The sequence below is a fragment of the Conger conger genome, chromosome 7 (assembly GCF_963514075.1).
Source record: "Conger conger chromosome 7, fConCon1.1, whole genome shotgun sequence".
Classification (NCBI taxonomy): Eukaryota; Metazoa; Chordata; class Actinopteri; order Anguilliformes; family Congridae; genus Conger; species Conger conger.
The window spans coordinates 7,130,716-7,148,063 of NC_083766.1; the positions used below are offsets into that span (position 1 = coordinate 7,130,716).

A 17,348-nucleotide genomic window follows, 5' to 3' on the forward strand; every position below is an offset into this window, starting at 1 on the left:
CCCACCATACACCTGGCAGGACAAACCTGCGACTACAGGGCCCAGACTGAGCTTCTTTACTGCCTGAGCCACTCATGAACATACTTTCTGAAGTGAACAATTTCCCATTGCTGTGAATGCAGGAAGCAACACAAGCAGCAGCAGCACAAGATGGCAAAAAGTCCAGCATGAAGTATATTGCATTAAGCAGTGTAATGTGCCCCCCCCCCCCCAATTACTCAACTTCTGTTCTGTTTCAGGTGTCTCTCCAGTTCTCCTCCACCCAGGAGCTCCCCGGAGGGAAGGTGTTTTTGGAGCTGCAGGCCCAGCCGGGGTCACTGTGCTCCCTGAGGGCCATCGACCAGAGTGTCCTTCTCATGAGACCAGGCAAGGAGCTGAGTGCACAGGAGGTGAGCTGAGACCCTGCAGCCCTGCCTAGTCATAGACATGACCTGATACATTTCAGTAAGGGATGTGTACTTTGTGTTTTTAACCTTGTGTGGGTATGTTGACTCAGCTTGTGCAACAGAGAAAGAGACAATATTGTCATATGGACAGGGGTACTGTCCTGTTTTTAAATAAAGAAACTATAGCGTGGGAAGCTAAGCGGAGAGCCAGGGGCGACCAAAGGTAGAACCTTTTTTAACCAACACGCGAACGTGTCAGTCACTAAATCCCAGGGAGAACCGAAATAGGGATACCCAGCTAGGAACAGGACTTCTCCCGGAACAATGGGAGGAAGGAAATTAAACAAACCAAACTTAGAAATCGCAAACAGAGAAGTAGCTCAAAAACGGCTAGAGAACGTAAAACAACCCTTAAATAACTAGGGCGAACCATTAACTTTGGTACCGTGCCAAATAGCTGGGCACTGAGTGAAAACCAAAAGAAAATACAACCTAGCGAGAAAAGCTAGGCACGAAAATAAAAACCTCGAGGCGCAGCTCGGGACAAAAATGCAAACCAAAATACAACACCGGGGACAACGTCCCTCTACCATCGACTCACACGAGTCCAAAAGAAAAACAAAACCCTTGAGGAAGGCGCCAGCACACACAACACTTCCAGCTGTACGCCTTCCTTACCTTTTAGATATTTCTCCTTTTTAGCAGTGAGAGAATTATCCACCAGCACCGTACCTGACTCGTATAGGTTTAGAGTCTACCGGGCGCTTTACCGGCTTTGTGCCAAGGGCGAACGGTTGAACACAAAAGCACTGAAAACTAGTCGATGCTGGTCTTAAATACTCTCCCGGGAGGTAATTCCCCTGGAGAAAACGAGGAACAGGTGGAAACAATATCCTCGGCCATCTAGTGGCACCAGTGAGAATTACCTCCCACCATGACAGAAACCAGTCTCACCTGAATTTGGAATGTCCAATTTGCAAACTATGTATGCTCACATACGGCCCTGCTGCTGTCTTGGGAGAACGAAAGCCATCTGTGGTTCTCCTCCAAAACATGGGCCTGCCAGCAACTGCTTCTTTTTCACTCCGGAACCGCAAACCACCCACAAGCAGATCAGGGGTGGTGCCGACTATGGCTTCTGGCAATAGACAGCACTGACACGGATCAAATTTGTTACCAGACCTTGATGCGCAATCATGTGCCACAAGCAGCACTTTTATGGAGTGAACTACCCAGTAACTACCTTTTTTTGCTTTGTCGTGGTGCCTGGTAACCCCATCTCTCATACGCACACTTACTGTTCACACACAGACGCACACACAGCAGAATATTATGAATGTTAGCCGCAATAATGAAGCCCAAATTTAGAATGGCTACCTCAGTCTTGAATCTTAAATGTAATCCACCTTCTCAAAAAATCACTTTGTTCTTGTGCTGGCAGTTTACCCTTCATGAAATGTTTACATACACATTTTGACAAGCCCTTCGTGTACTTTGTGATGCTGTGTTATGAATGTTCAACCATCCTCAACCATCAACCATGGACAAAAAAACCCCACATCCATTATTTTATTGAAATTTTTTGCCATTAGTCAAGCAACTTATGATTTGTCCTTCCTTCTTCATCCCAGTTCAACTTTCATTTTTCTATTTCTGAACTCTTTCAGGTGTATGGGAAGTTGCCTGTCATGAAGTTGCTTGGCTATCCACATATTCTCCAGGAGAGGGATCCCCCTCCCTGCCTTTCCCTTACACCAGGAGACCCATATGGCTTCTACCACCGAACAGAAAGCCATAAAACGGATCTCTACGGCATCTTTGAGGTAAGCATTTTGAATCCTGCATCATGTTGGGCATCTAAATACACCTGCAGCTGAACCAGTTAATAATGGTTTGGTTTGGAAGAAGAAAGCAAGAAGCCCCCGTAAAGCACCATTGTCGAAAAAAGGGCATGTGCTGAATCTGTTACAATTTGCCAAGGAACACATCGATTGGCCCAAAGAGAAATGGCGTAACATTCTGTGGACTGATGAGAGTAAAATTGTTTTCGGGTCTAGTGGTTGTCGACAGTAGGTCAGACGACCCCCGGGTACTGAATTCAAGCCACAGTACACTGTGAAGACAGTGAAGCATGGTGGCGCAAAAATCATGGCATGGGGATGTTTTTCACACTAAGGTGTTGGGTTCGTATACCAGGGATCATGGATCAATTTGAATACATCAAAATACTTGAAGAGATTATGTTGCCATATGCCTAAGAGGAAATGCCTGTTTCAAAAAGACAACGACCCCAAACACACAAGTAAGCGAGCAACATCTTGGTTCCAGAAAAAAAGGATTGAGGTAACGGAGTGGCCAGCTCAATCCCCCGACCTCAACCCCATTGAAAACTTGTGGCGTGATATTAAAAATGCAGTTTGTGAAGCAAAACCCACAAATTCACAGGAATTTGTTCATCCTGGGCTGAAATACCTGTTTCTATGGGCCAGAAGTGGGTTGACTCGATGCAACGCAGATGCACAGCAGTTATTAAAAACAATGGTCATGCAACTAAATATTAGTTCAGTAATTTGAAGTCATGTTAAATCTTGAAAAAATTATTCAGTTTATACAGTTTGAAGAGAGTTTGAAGAGAAAAATGTCAACACTGCCATTTAAAAAAAAAAATCCTTTTCTCCTTTTCTGTAAAAGAATAACGCAGACTTGATAAAATTTGTGAATGCTTTGGTTTGGAATTGAATGTGTAATGTTTCCACTACATTTGAAATATTGAACTAAAAGCTATAAAAAAACATTTGCACTTTATTCCCTTTTTTAACGCACTGCTATTTATTTAATCACAACTGTATATTGAAATATAAACTTATTTGTTTGCCTTATTACTATTACGTGTCTTAATCTTAGGTTGTTTAATGAATCTCCAGCTATGTAGGTGGATAATACATGACATGGAATCAGTGCCAGCTGGTGAGCCAAAAATTGGCGGGGCACAAAACCTTCCTTTAAAATGATTATTACACTAGCTGTTTTAAGCCATTTTCCTTGATTTGCGACCGTGATTAAATAGCAAAATACTCGATGCCATCAGATATAGCCAACAGTGCCAACGCTTAACACATTGAACACATTGTTAATGAGAGAGGTCAGAGGAGAAGAGCCAGACTGGTCGAAGCTGACAGGAAGGTGACAGTAATGCAAATAACCACACATTATAACAGTGGTATGCAGAAGAGCATCTCCGAACACACAATGTGCCAAACCTCTAAGTGGATAGGATACAGCAGCAGAAGTCTAAAAAATAAGTCTAATAAATACCTAATAAAATGGTCACTGAGGGTATGTTTGCATTGGTTGGCACTTTCATTCAAAATGGCAAATTCCGAACCTCAATATCTCAAAACCAATCTCAATGCCATTTTGCAGGTATTGCTATTTTGCAGCATTTCTGGATACCCTTTAAAAATTTGCATCAAACATTAAGCCTTTTTTTAGGTTAAAATAACAACGGATCCTGACACAAGACCACTCATTCTATGGGTAATTCAGAAATTTGTGGTACAAACCTCTTCTTTAATTTAAGTCTTCAACCATGTGTGTGCAGTAATATTTTGAGATATTGAAACTTTTATGCGACTAGTCCAAATTCGGTGGGAATTGCCCTCTAGGGGGGATGCAAAGTGTAAAGGGTTAACTATCTCAGACCCACATTATGTTCCAGCTCTGAGAAAAATATCACTTGCACTTCTCTAAAAAAATAATTTTAATAGTTTTTTTTTCATATTATTTTTTTTGTCAATGGACAGTAGGACATAACATTTACAATATCTGTAGTGAGTACCTCAACATTAATAAGGAAATTGTACTAACATCTAAGAAATTAAAACATCGTGCACACAACACTCACAGTGAAGTATTTGGCAGTGACGCAATTTCTGTTGGTTTGGCTCAGTATTCCAGCTCATTGGATTTGAAATTAAATGAATGATTATATAAATATATAAATAAATATTAATGATTAAGTGTATAATTTCAGGTTATTTACGTTCATATCATGTCTGTGTAGGAATTACAGCCCTTTTATACATAGTGTCCCCATTTCAGGGCACCATAACATTTGAGGTGCATGGTTTCAGAGGTGTTTCAGATTAGTCTCGCATGTTCAATCACTTCCTTAGTGCAGGAATACGAGAGCCATTTGTCAACATGAGGACCAGAGTTGTGCCAATGAAAGTCAATGATGCCATTTTGAGGCTGAGAAGTAAGAAAAAACGGGAAGCAATTGGCTTACCAAAACAGAACATAATTGAGAAGAGAGTACAGATGCCCTCAGTAATCGCAAAGGGACTGATATGCCAAGGATGACCTCTACAGTTGATGAGCAATGAATTCTTGCCATAATGACAAAAAAAATCTGTCCACCAGATCAGAAAAATCTGTCCGCCAGATCAGAAACCGAAGGCAGGTGTGGATGTGACCGTGACTACAGTCTGCAGAAGACTTCACAAACAGAACAACTGAACCTTCACTACAAGACGCAAACTACTATTTAGGAGCAAGAACAGATTGGCCAGGTTACAGGAGTTCTGGAAGACCTTTTTTTTCGGAACAGTGTTGCGCAATTTTAGCTCACTACTTCAACTTAGCCTACTGCTACAGTGAAGGTTAGCTTAATTGTGTTCATATTAGCAATGTCTGGCATCAAATAATGGTTCCCCACCCAATGAAATCAGAGCTGGTGCCAGCGCATGGGGTTGGGGGGACAGTCTGTTTTTTTACTGTTTGCTTGTTGTCTCTGTCAATTTAATGATGAATATTTCAACTTTTCATATCTTGAAGGCAGTTGGTGTTAAAGCCCTGACCAACTCAGGCATGAAAAAACCTGTTCCCTGCTTTTTCATGGAGAGGGAACCTATTGGTTTACCAGAAGTTGCGTTTGGAGGAGGTATGATGAACTTTACTTTTCCTCTTGCTGCTATGTTGCTAGAACATGGGGCGGCCTGTAGCGTAGTGGTTAAGGTAAATGACTCGGATTTGGCCGGTGCTTCTAATCCCGTTGTAGCCACAATAAGATCCGCACAGCCGTTGGGCCCTTGAGCAAGGCCCTTAACCCTGCATTGCTCCAGGGGAGGACTGTCTCCTGCTTTGTCTAATAACTGTACATCGCTCTGGATAAGAGCGTCTGCCAAATGCCAATAATGTAATGTACTTGATTGACTGATTAAATGTTTGCATTAACAAGCTGGTGAACAGATCTACCTAATAAATTGCTCACTGAGTGTATATAAATTTACGCTTTGCCTTAATTGGTCCAGTACTTGCCCCAGGTAGCCTACATTTACATTGAGCTAGCTGCCAAAATAAATATAACACATTTTTAAAGGAGATTACATAGACTAATTGCATTAAACGGGCCAAAATAGTGCTTGTTAAAAAAGTAGTCCTATCATTTATTAAAAAATTTGCAAAATTGTTACAACATGATCCTGGGTTCGAATCCCCGTCGGCCGGGGCCTCTCTGTGCGGAGTTTGCATGTTCTCCCTGTGTCTGCGTGGGTTTCCTCCGGGTACTCCGGTTTCCTCCCACAGTCCAAAGACATGCACGTTAGGCCGATTGGAGAGTCTAAATTGCCCGTAGGCATGAGTGTGTGAGTGAATGGTGCGTGTGCCCTGTGATGGACTGGCGACCTGTCCAGGGTGTATTCCTGCCTTTCGCCCAATGTATGCTGGGATAGGCTCCAGCCCCCCTGCGACCCTGATCAGGATAAGCGGGTTCAGATAATGGATGGATGGATGGATGTTACAACATGATTCGTTAGACAGGTCGGGACCGCAATTGTTTTTTCATACACAAGAAAATGTAAATAAGAGAAAATTGCAGAATGCAAAGTTCTGTTAAATCACTCATACAAGTGATTAAGTAAATAAGTTTATACATTTTAAGAATATGAAAATGTTCTTGCATGAGGACCAATGCATATCAGCTGATTGTAGGAGATTATATTTTATGTTTTTTACCGCCCGGGCTGGATTTATTTATTTTTTGTAAAGAGGAAGCCTGCGGGAAACCTATTTGCACTGCGCATCTTGAAAATAATGTATTTAATATATTTAATTCAGTGGGTGTAGGCTATTCGTTGTCCGGGGTCTATGTTAGCAGTGTTCCTAAAGCAGGAAGACATTGGAATTGTGCACATATTTGTGTATTTATCATAAGTCATATTGTTCATGAGGTCAATCAGAACGATAATGATCATAAGTCGTTATTGCATATTGCACATTTTTCTCATATCGTGCAGCCCTAATAACAAGGGATGTAATGACTGTACATATCACCCGATATGGATGTAAATACCCTCAAATTAAAGGTGACAGTCTGCACTGTAACCTCATATTCATTATTTCACTTGGAGCCTTAAAAACTGAAATTGTACCACTGTCCAAATACTTACAGACTGAAGATAATTGTAGAAGCTTTTAATCATAGCTTCTTGACTTTGGAAAAATGAGGCAAAATTATACTTTCATTTGCTGAAAATGTGTTTACATTTATTTGTATTTTGTATGTATTTATTTGTTTATTTTCTCTTTTCCCAAGGTTTTCCAATACAACTTGCTGATGTTATGCTCGCAAGGGGAAGTGGAGGTGGTCCCGGAGTGGCAATTGAACCCAAGGAAACCATTCGCACATTCTTTCCAGAGACCTGGATTTGGGACCTGGTACCGGTAGGGTGTGTATCATTAACCAAGGGATCCGTCCTACAAAGCATTTAGCCACACACTGGACAGATAGATACACCCTAGGATAGGGTGGCAACTGCAACTGCCTTGAGCTATTTCAGCCATTTACTCTCGGTTATTTTAAATCTTCCTGTTCACTCTTGGACTCAGAACTGTACTTTCCTCTTGGGTCCTCAACGCACTTTATTTGCACTTTATTGTACATCACTCTGTATAACAGTGTCTGCTAAATGACTGTAATGCAATCTAATGGTTTATTGTTGTCTTCTTCCGATTGGTTTTGCTTCTGTAATGGATTTGGATCTAATTGGGATTTAAAAACTCTCATTCAGATGTAATTAATTCAACATTTCATATGCAACACTTCTTCGCTAAGTTTCTGCTATGCCTTTTGTCCTTATCATAGATTGATTGTCTATTCTCTAATATCAGATTTTCCCACGATATGGTATTTTAGGTTTTTAAAACTTTGTACTATAAGGAATATGAACACAGGCTTGTACTTTTCAGGACAGTGTTTATTTCTCATTGATCACTCCTGGGTTGCAGTCCCATGTTCCAGTCCGTTAAATAATGTGAATAAATCTAGATAGAGGAAAGGATAAAACATAAACCAAATTATAGATTGGTAAACTAGATTATTAAGTGTTTTTTTTAAGATATTCTTTGAACAACGAGGAGTACAATTTGAGTACAAGTACATCTCTTTTTAGAAACAACCTTCAGTGTGAGTCATTGATCTGTCATGATCACGAATTGATCGTGTTCTACAGATAGTATCCCCCACTACATTACAGCAGCAACCCACACAAACATCACTCACACAATCTGACATGCAGTGACCTGAGAGCAGTTTTACCTTTTTCACCACATGATGAATACAATTTAAAGGAGAGCAATGTTGTTTTTTATATTCAACGGAATACATAATCAGCCATACTTATAATATCTCCACCCATTATTCATGCAATCCTCCCCTAATACATATGCAAAAAGGAGAGAAGTGAACCATGTGATAAATCAGGTAGATGGCAGGCACACTGCTTTGCAGGCCCATACACCTGTTTGATACATAAGTTGTATGTTTCTGGGACAGGATGTGTCATATGTGCGCCTGAAACTACTCGCAAAAGGCTTAGTAAATCTAGCACCAGTGTTTAAATCATCTGCATATCTCATGCTATTTACTTCAGTTAATGCCATGGTCTTGGTCAATACTCAATTCTGAACAAAGTTCCAGAATGCCTGGGCTAATGTTACCGGAACATTTTTGTTCAGGTAATGCAATGCTATACATGGCTAGGTAACCATAGGTCTAGTTACTGTATATTGTCACTGAGTTACCTAGGCAAAAATGTTCAACAAAATATGTGAATGCTCCTATTTTTCAGGTTAGCTAACCACATATTGCACTCCCTTCACAACAGTGACACAATTATTATTATTTTTTTTGCTGAGCTAACACTATTCTGCAGGCATAAGGTAGCCAGCTTTCCTCCGTAACAGACAAGGAAAGTAAGCACAAATTGACAGCATTTCCTGATGTGCTCAGCACCTTCTCCTCTCTTCTTACAGAGATTCAGGCAGAGTAAAAGTGGAGCAAACCATCCCGGACACTATTACCAAATGGGCAGCAAGTGGATTCTGCAACTCTCCCGCAGGATTCGGGCTGGCCACCAACACAATCCTCACGGCCTTCCAGCCCTTCTTTGTGAGCCTGACGCTGCCATACTCTGTCATCCGTGAAGAGATGTTCCCACTGAAGGCCACAGTCTTCAACTACCTCTCCAAGTGCATCATGGTGAGCCACTGCTCGGTGCACAGCCATGGTTATACCACGGCCCTCTGCGGTCCCGACCAGTAAGAGCAACAAAAAACCCACAAAAGCAGTACATGTACTCAGTGAGCACTTTATTATGTAGTTATTAGCACTTATTAGTACTTATTCATTAGTCATATTAGTCTTCTGCTGCTGTAGTCAGAACTCATATCACTCAGGGTAGCCAGGGTAGGTTCCGTGAGATCTGTATGCTAATATTACAGTATTTTTGTTGGAGTGTCATGTGATCGCCTGGATGGGTGGCTGCCCATACACCAGTCTCTGTGTTCAAGGGTGGAGTTTCAGTGCCCGTTACCTTCTGGGGAACACAGACTGGAGATTCAGGCTAAACATGTTCAGTGATGTCACTGGACATGTTTGTTTTGAGAAGTTTAGCCCCATATTGAGGAAACAGCTTCACTGGGGAATAGGTTGCAACTAGCAATATACTCTACACCATACAATGGTTTATGAAAAAAACTACTTTAATCTGCTAGTTTAGAGTCATTTGAAATTTAATGTACATAATGTATCATAAGGTTCAAGTTCTCTTTATTTCTGGAAATATGACAAATTAAATTAGCATGTGAGATATACTTGTCTGGACAATAACTAATACATTTTTTAAAGGGATTTATTATAAATTGGATTGCAGTGGCTATTTCAGATCAAGATCTGTCAGCAGGCCAAGAGCTACCACTGGTGAAGAAGAGAAGAGGGCAGGGGAATGTGGCCTCGATGGGCTAACAGACTGTTCTCATCTTCAATTCTCCTTCTTACCATTTGTGTTTATCCTGTTTCACAGGTGCATGTCAGCCTGAGAGAGTCGGCACAGTTCACAAGCCAGCCGTGCGATGGCTGCCAGTATAAGCGATGTCTCTGTGGTGAGGAGAGTGAGACCTTCACCTGGATCGTCACCGCCACCACTTTGGGTGAGTCACAGTGCCCCCTCAGGCTGGCTTATTGTGGGCTCTACACGTGGCTTAACCTTTAGTTAGGAAGATAACACAAGAATCAATTGTCAGTTAGAAATGTATATCCATGAAGCCAGTAAAATACCCCCCCCCCTTTCACAAGACTGCTCCCCTTTCCCCTTGTGGCTTTACATGAGGCTCTATCATACCCTCTCTAAGGTCGGGTGAACATTACAGTAAGTGCAGAGGCCCTAAACACTGAGGAGCTATGTGGCAATGAGGTGGTCACCGTGCCAGAGAGGGGACGAATCGACACTGTTGTCCGTACACTGCTTGTGGAGGTGAGACACCACACAGCCACCTATGATCTATCTATAATTAAGTCTCCAAGTCTTTTTGAAATTGCATTTATTTGAATTAATGAGCAACCAAATTGGATAGTAGGGGATTTAACATAAATAAATATAAAAATGAGCAAATCATTAAAATAACAATGAACAATGCCAGCTGTAGCTCAAAAACCCAATGTCTGATCCTCACCAAATTTGGTACACAGATGTAGTCCATAATTATGTGGACACCTGTTGCTTTTGGCAGGCAATACTCTTTAAATTCCTGTTACTCTTAGGGGGTGCTATAGCAGCTATATCACATATGCAGGATTTCAAAGAGTGTCACTCTTTCGCTGTGGTTAATTGAGAATCCTAAATCCTAAAGTAGATCCTACTCCTTCAGATTAACTACTTTTCTTTAAGAAAGAACGTTGGAATGTCCACCCTTTAAATTTTTTTGAAAAACGAGATTTTTGTTTCTTCTACAAAATTGATCCAGTTGACAAAGAGGATGCATAGGGTAGCCCCGATAATGTTATCACTTTTTTTTTGATGCAGTAAACCTTTTGCACATGACATGTCAATCAATTGTTATGGACATATTTACGAAAACAATTGATTCTGACAAGTTGCTGTATCAGGGGTATCATATTGGTATATAACCAATATCATTCTTAAGGATGACAGTAAATGTCATGCTCTCATGTTTGTTTATTGTTGAAGTTGTTGAGAATGAGATTCATACATTGCAATCATATTCAAAATACTGGTGTTATGACCAGCCCCCTTGGCTTGTCGCAACACAAAATGGGAAAACGACATTGATAAAAAAAATAGATGAATTTAACAAAAGGATCAAAACAAACAATATGGGCAGCATGGAACCCTGATGGTAGCTGTTTCTTTTTTCGAGTTCCTCCCTCAGGAGTCTTCGTATAAGGTTCCCCACAGGTGCTCCCAATCCTCCAATCAAAGTTAAGACCACCCAGCACACCAGACTCATTCTACTAGGGACAGACTACATTACATTACATGACATTAATGGCATTTGGCAGATGCTCTTATCCGGAGCGACTTACAGTTGATTAGACTAAGCAAGGGCCTTGCTCAAGGGCCCAACGGCTGTGCAGATTGTGGCTACACCGGGATTAGAACCACTTGCAAGTCCCAGTTATTTACCTTAACCACTACACTACAGGCCACCCCTAGGGGCATAACAACTGGGAATACATTGCAATAAATGTTAAACCATTCTGCCTGTACAGCACACTGTTAATAGCAACTTCATTCAAGACACTTTTATTTACTGTTGTATTCGTTGAGACGGGTGCGTGGGGGTTGGACCCAAAATGCACGACTCAGAAACAATAGTAATATAAAGACCCCTCAGGGCTTTATTCGGGACGAATCCCAGGAGAGTAGTCAACACAAGCAAAGTCCATACACGTAGATCCAGCCAAACAAAAAGTAAACAAACAAAAAGCACGGTGCCGAGGGAAGAGGCAAGCTCGTAGTCGGTAGACGTGCAGGGAGGTCCGGTAGCAGGAGAGCTGTCAGCGGGGCAGATGAACAGACGGACGGCAGGCAGAGGCGTAGTCGTGGACGAAGCGGGAGTCGAAACCATGAAACAATCAGCGAAGCAAAAGTACAAGAACGGTAGGCAAGGACGAAGTCAAAAAACAAACGATGGTCACAAAACAGAAATCAATAAACAATGGTCGGTAAACAGGCGTGGATCGTAACGTGTAATCAAACAGTAAATAATGCTCAAGAGTTGCGTGGTAAACAGAGGCAGACAATTTCGCAGTTGCGCGACTGGGCTATAAATGCAGGTGTAGACAGGTGTAGACAATTAGTTAGAGCGTAGCAAGGAAATGGAAAACAGGTGCGATGGATGACAAGTTTAACAAGGAGATTAGTAATCGTTAGTAATAAACCTATCCTGCCCTAGCATTAGTAAATTAGTAAATGACATGCACGAGAAACGTAAGGTAACATGAACACATGATTAGTCTTGTTAGTTTCTACCCAATCCTGATCTAGCGTTAGTAGTTTTAGTAAATAGACAAATAGAAACACTAGGGGAGTGAAGGACAGAACGAGAGAGAGAGAGAGAGAGAGAGAGAGAAAAGGCGGAACGCAAGGTTTGCGGAAAAACATGTAAAAGTGTATGCATAACAACGACCAGTTAACGTAACAATAAACATGCATCGAAACATAACACAAAGCGAAACTAAGACGATAATCACTCAACATAACCAGGTAATATAATCGTAACGAAACATAACTAGACATGACGAGAAAATAAATCGTAACAAGAAATAAACTAAACAACATGACGAACCTAGACTAACATAATACATGATAAGACACTACGTGACTAAGACAACATGAATAAACATAAAACATGGCAAGACAGACCTGAAACGTGACATTAGTTTTACCAACAAATGTTGTAAAATCTATCGTATATATTTTATTTCTAAGAAATATTGCAGAGATTCTGAAATGGGAAATGTGTAGTCCTCATATTTACTATTTCATATTTTGTGATGTGCGGACAAGTACAGCTACTGGATATGATACAGTATTATGTACTATGTATTATGTGATATAGTATTATGTACATGGTGTGTTTGTGATGTGCGCTGATTCTGTGAATATGCCCTGATCTGTGTCTCTTTTTCAGCCTGAGGGCACTGAACAGACCATCAGTCACAATGCACTGCTGTGTCCTCAAGGTCTCACCTTTTCCCTCTCTCCTACAACTGCAAAAATATCCATGCAAAACTGGAACAAATCAAGAACACATTTACATTGTTATTGTAGCATGAAGATGCTTTTTCAAATAACAGGAAGTTGAAAAATTATCCTTGAATACTTTTTTCAAATGTATTTTTTCATTCACAAAATTTCCCTTAAAGACATCAATTACATGACTGTGTAATCGTTTCTCAGCAAACTGCTTTATCGTGCAGTGATGGTGGGAAAGCTGGGTGGAGCTCTTGATTCTGTCTGCCTGTATGTTGCCTCTCACTTCACCAGAGGGAGCTGTGGAGAAGGCTGTTTCTCTGGAGCTGCCAGAAGTTTTTGTGGAGGGTTCTGCCAAAGCCTTTCTTTCCGTCCTGGGTGAGCAAACTCTCCCTTCCTTCTCAGCATTTTATACTTGAAATGAAGTTCTACTTCAGGATGGGCACCTGTCTGACCAGCAAACAAAAGAAATGCAGGTGGTGGTACTACTTGAACCCTTAACATTGCATTCCAGATAGCTCCCATTTATGACCTTCCAACTAGGAAACATACATTGGAATGGTCCGTTGACTCGAAATTACGAGTCGGAAAGTCTGGCTCAGTGTCTGGCTCAGAATTACGAGTTGTCAAGTAGGAGGAAACTGACATTATTCAAACTGAAGTGCAATTACCTAAACTTCAATTATACTCCAATTATGGTAAAGTATAAAATAATACTATTTTTTTATATGGGATTAGTAATCCTTTGATGCTCTGGCCTTAAAACTTCCTTTCCAAAATAGGTTTTTGATAGGGGACTGCTAGGTATCCCAAAAAAATCCCATTGTTCAATGACATGCTTTCTATTTTGATGGCTGAAACACATAAAAAGTTAATTGGAAAAAATTGTAATTATTAAGTATTTGGTTTTTAAAATATATGGAAAAACATATACTATCATATCCTTCATTAGATCAATTATATGAGAAACTATTAAACTAGAAAGTTAAGGAAATTGAACAACAGAACATAAGATTAATGACAAAAAACTTTGAAAAAATACCCTTTGACCCTCCAACACTAGTTTAGATGTAATATAGTTTGTTGCATTTATGGCAAGCAATTCTAATTATACCAGCGTGTTGGGTTGCATGGATATGGGTGTGAGCGAGTGTGTTGAGGTTGATACGGGATGACTTGTTGGGATTTTTTGGTATATGAATGTATGTATTGACCAGGTGTCTGCCTACTCTGACAGGCGATCTGATGGGCCGTGCCATGAAGAATCTGGACAGCCTGTTGGCTATGCCATATGGCTGTGGAGAACAGAACATGCTGCTTTTTGCCCCCAACATCTATATCCTCAGGTACCTGGAGACCACAGAACAGCTGACATCGAAGATCAAGAACAAGGCCATTACCTTCCTGGAGAGTGGTGAGAGGGACATGGTTGGGCTCTACAGCTGGTATCTCATTGGCTGGCTATTATATTGTGGCGGGATCACAAGGTTGCCTCACTTGGAAATGTGCTCAGATTGCTTTAACAGCATCCAAGCACATCCATACAGAGATTATATGTTTATCTTCTCTGTAGCAATATACAAATAAAATGGGGGGGGGGGGGGGGGTACCTGCTTCTCAGTAATCTCGGTTTTCTGCAGGATATCAGCGGGAGCTGAACTACAAGCATAATGATGGCTCCTACAGTGCCTTTGGAGAGAGTGACTCTTCAGGGAACACCTGGTTAGTCTGAGTGTCCACCTCAGTCTCACACAGAGGAGGGAGTCCCATCACCGCTCTTCACCTGCGCACAAACACAGTGAACACCATTACAGAATGAGCATGCGCAATGTGTGTCATTTCTAGGGGTTATGATTATCTCATGAATTTTGTTGCAATCCAATACTTTTGCTCACCTAATAATTGGGTGGTCTGATTCAAAAGGTGATATGTTTAACAAAACAAGATTCAAATACCGGGAATTAAAAGCTGAAATTCGGACTTGTCATCTCATGTCCATATTTTGACCTCAAACCCAATTGTCTTCAGTGTATAGCAAAAACAACGGAATTGACCTTGCTGTTCCAATACTCTTGGAGGGGACTGTAAGTCAATCTTGAAATGCAGTTGCTTTCTCTAATTTTGCTGATGCTCAATACATACCATCATAACCCCATACAATGTAGTCTGAATCCATGCAGTCACAATTTAACTTTACAGTCACTTTAAGAAGCTCTACCTGGCAAGACTCCACACACAAAATTTGACATTTATCTCCCACCAGTACAGGGTAGTACAGGGTTTCGAAGCTGACATTTGCAGTACCTGTATCTGTGTGTCCAGGCTCACTGCATTTGTGATGAAGTCTTTTGGAGGCGCAACGCGATACATCTTCATTGACCCAGAATACATTACCAGTGCCAAGCTATGGCTCAGCCAGCAGCAACAAGAAGATGGCTGCATAATGTCTGTGGGGAAGCTCTTTCACAATGGAATGAAGGTGAGCTGAAAGAGAATACACAGAAATGTACACACACACACAATCACGTATAAGCAGCTGCACAGGCAGTATCTCACATTTGCACAGTCATACCAGCAAGCAAAAAGACACACACACACACAAATGAGAGGATGCTCTCTTCCATATTATACAGTAGCTCTCTCCCCCTGTGGATATGTTCAGGCAATCTTCACGGATCTGCATATTTCATACTTACAGTACCTTCTATGTCTGTGTCTCCAGAACTCCCCAGTCTTTGCAATGGTATGTTGTGTCCACTTACAGGGTGGAGTCAGCGATGAGGTGATGTTGACGGCCTATGTTACCGCAGCACTCCTTGAGCTGGGCACTAACAGCACTGTGAGTACTCCATCAAACCTGGACGACATCTGTACTGTATCTGTAATCTAGTGTTCTATATCATGAACACTGATGTAGGTGAGGCTAGCGAGGCCTGCAGGTCTTTGGATGTTTCTGCGGCCAGCCTCTCCTGGAAACATTCACCACTGTTCCACTTGTTCTCCATTTAGAGAACAATTTGGGGCGACATGGCTCAGGCAGTAAGAGCAGTCGTCTGGCAGTCGGAGGGTTGCATTTTTTCATTAAGTAATTAACAAAACAAAAGCAAAACAAAAGTAGGAAAGCTACTTTATCCATGGCTGTGTGGGTGTTAATTTCAAGCTCAGAATTAAAATTAAAATAAAAATTGAATGAAATTCAGTTAAAATTGAATATGGGAATATACTCTCACTGAGCACTTTATTAGGACCACTATACTGATACTGGGTAGGGCCTCCCCTTGCTCTCAAAACAACCTCAATTCTTTGTGGCATGGATTCCACACAATGTTGAAAACATTCTTTGAAGATTCAGTTCCATGTTGATGTGATTGAATCCCACAATTTCTGCTGATTTGTCAGCTGCACATGCATGCTGCGAATCTCCCATTCCACCACATCCCAAAGGATTCAGATCTGGTGACTGGGAAGGCCACTGAAGAACACTGAACTCATTGTAATGACCTTGAAACCAATCTGAGATTACTTTTGCTGTGTGACATGGTGCATTGTCATGGTGGAAGTAGCCATTGGAAGATGGGTACATTGTGGCCATGAAGGGATACACACGGTCAGCAACAATACTTAAATAGGCTGTGGCATTCAAGCAATGATTTAATGGTATTAACGAGCCCAAAGTGTGCCAAGAGGACATTTCCCACACCATGACACCACTACCACCAACTTGGACTGTTGACACCATGGATTCATGCTTTTGGTGCCAAAATCTTACCCTACCATCTGACTCAGCAGAAATCGAGATTCATCAGACCAGGCTACGTTTTTCCAGTCTTCAACTGTGCAGTTTTGGTGAGGCTGTGCCCACTGCAACCTCAGCTTTCTGTTCTTGGCTGACAGAAGGGGAACCTGACATGGTCTTTGGCTGTTGTTGCCCATCTCTCTCAAGGTTCGACACCTTGTGCATTCTGAGATGCTGCTTTCTGTCAGCTGGAACCAGTCTGGCCATTCTCTGTTGACCTCTCTCATCGTGTTTTGATCCGCAAAACTGCTGTTCACTCAATGTATTTGTTTTTTGCACTCTAGAGACTAATTTGTGTGAAAATCCCGGAAGATCAGCAGTTACAGAAATACTGAGCCTGTCTTGCACCAACAATCATACCACGGTCAAAATCTTATCCAATTCTTATGCTTGATGTGAACATTAATTGAAGCTTCTGACCCGTATCTACATTATTTTTTGCATTGCACTGATGCCACACAATTGGCTGATTAGATGATCGCATGGATGCGTAGGTGTACAGCTGTTCCTAATAAAGTGCTCAGTAGGTGTAGGCTATATGCTGCAAAATATAAGCATTACAGTATAGTCAAGCATGATGTTTTTCCATTGATTTATACAGAGAGTTCCTCT

The 17,348-nt window shown here is 41.3% G+C and overlaps 1 protein-coding gene across 1 annotated transcript in view; it reads left to right on the forward strand.

The window, feature by feature from the left end:
- The window catches only part of LOC133132355 (alpha-2-macroglobulin-like), a 40,876-nt gene that overhangs the window by 16,721 nt on the left and 6,807 nt on the right, over positions 1-17,348 (forward strand). Inside the window, exons 15-27 of the mRNA XM_061247739.1 lie at positions 240-389; positions 2,054-2,209; positions 5,223-5,328; positions 6,982-7,114; positions 8,700-8,925; positions 9,749-9,875; positions 10,077-10,198; positions 12,879-12,930; positions 13,235-13,318; positions 14,178-14,354; positions 14,581-14,662; positions 15,263-15,419; positions 15,705-15,779. Coding sequence (XP_061103723.1) covers positions 240-389; positions 2,054-2,209; positions 5,223-5,328; positions 6,982-7,114; positions 8,700-8,925; positions 9,749-9,875; positions 10,077-10,198; positions 12,879-12,930; positions 13,235-13,318; positions 14,178-14,354; positions 14,581-14,662; positions 15,263-15,419; positions 15,705-15,779 — 1,647 coding nt within the window. The remainder of the gene's footprint in view (positions 1-239; positions 390-2,053; positions 2,210-5,222; positions 5,329-6,981; positions 7,115-8,699; positions 8,926-9,748; positions 9,876-10,076; positions 10,199-12,878; positions 12,931-13,234; positions 13,319-14,177; positions 14,355-14,580; positions 14,663-15,262; positions 15,420-15,704; positions 15,780-17,348) is intronic.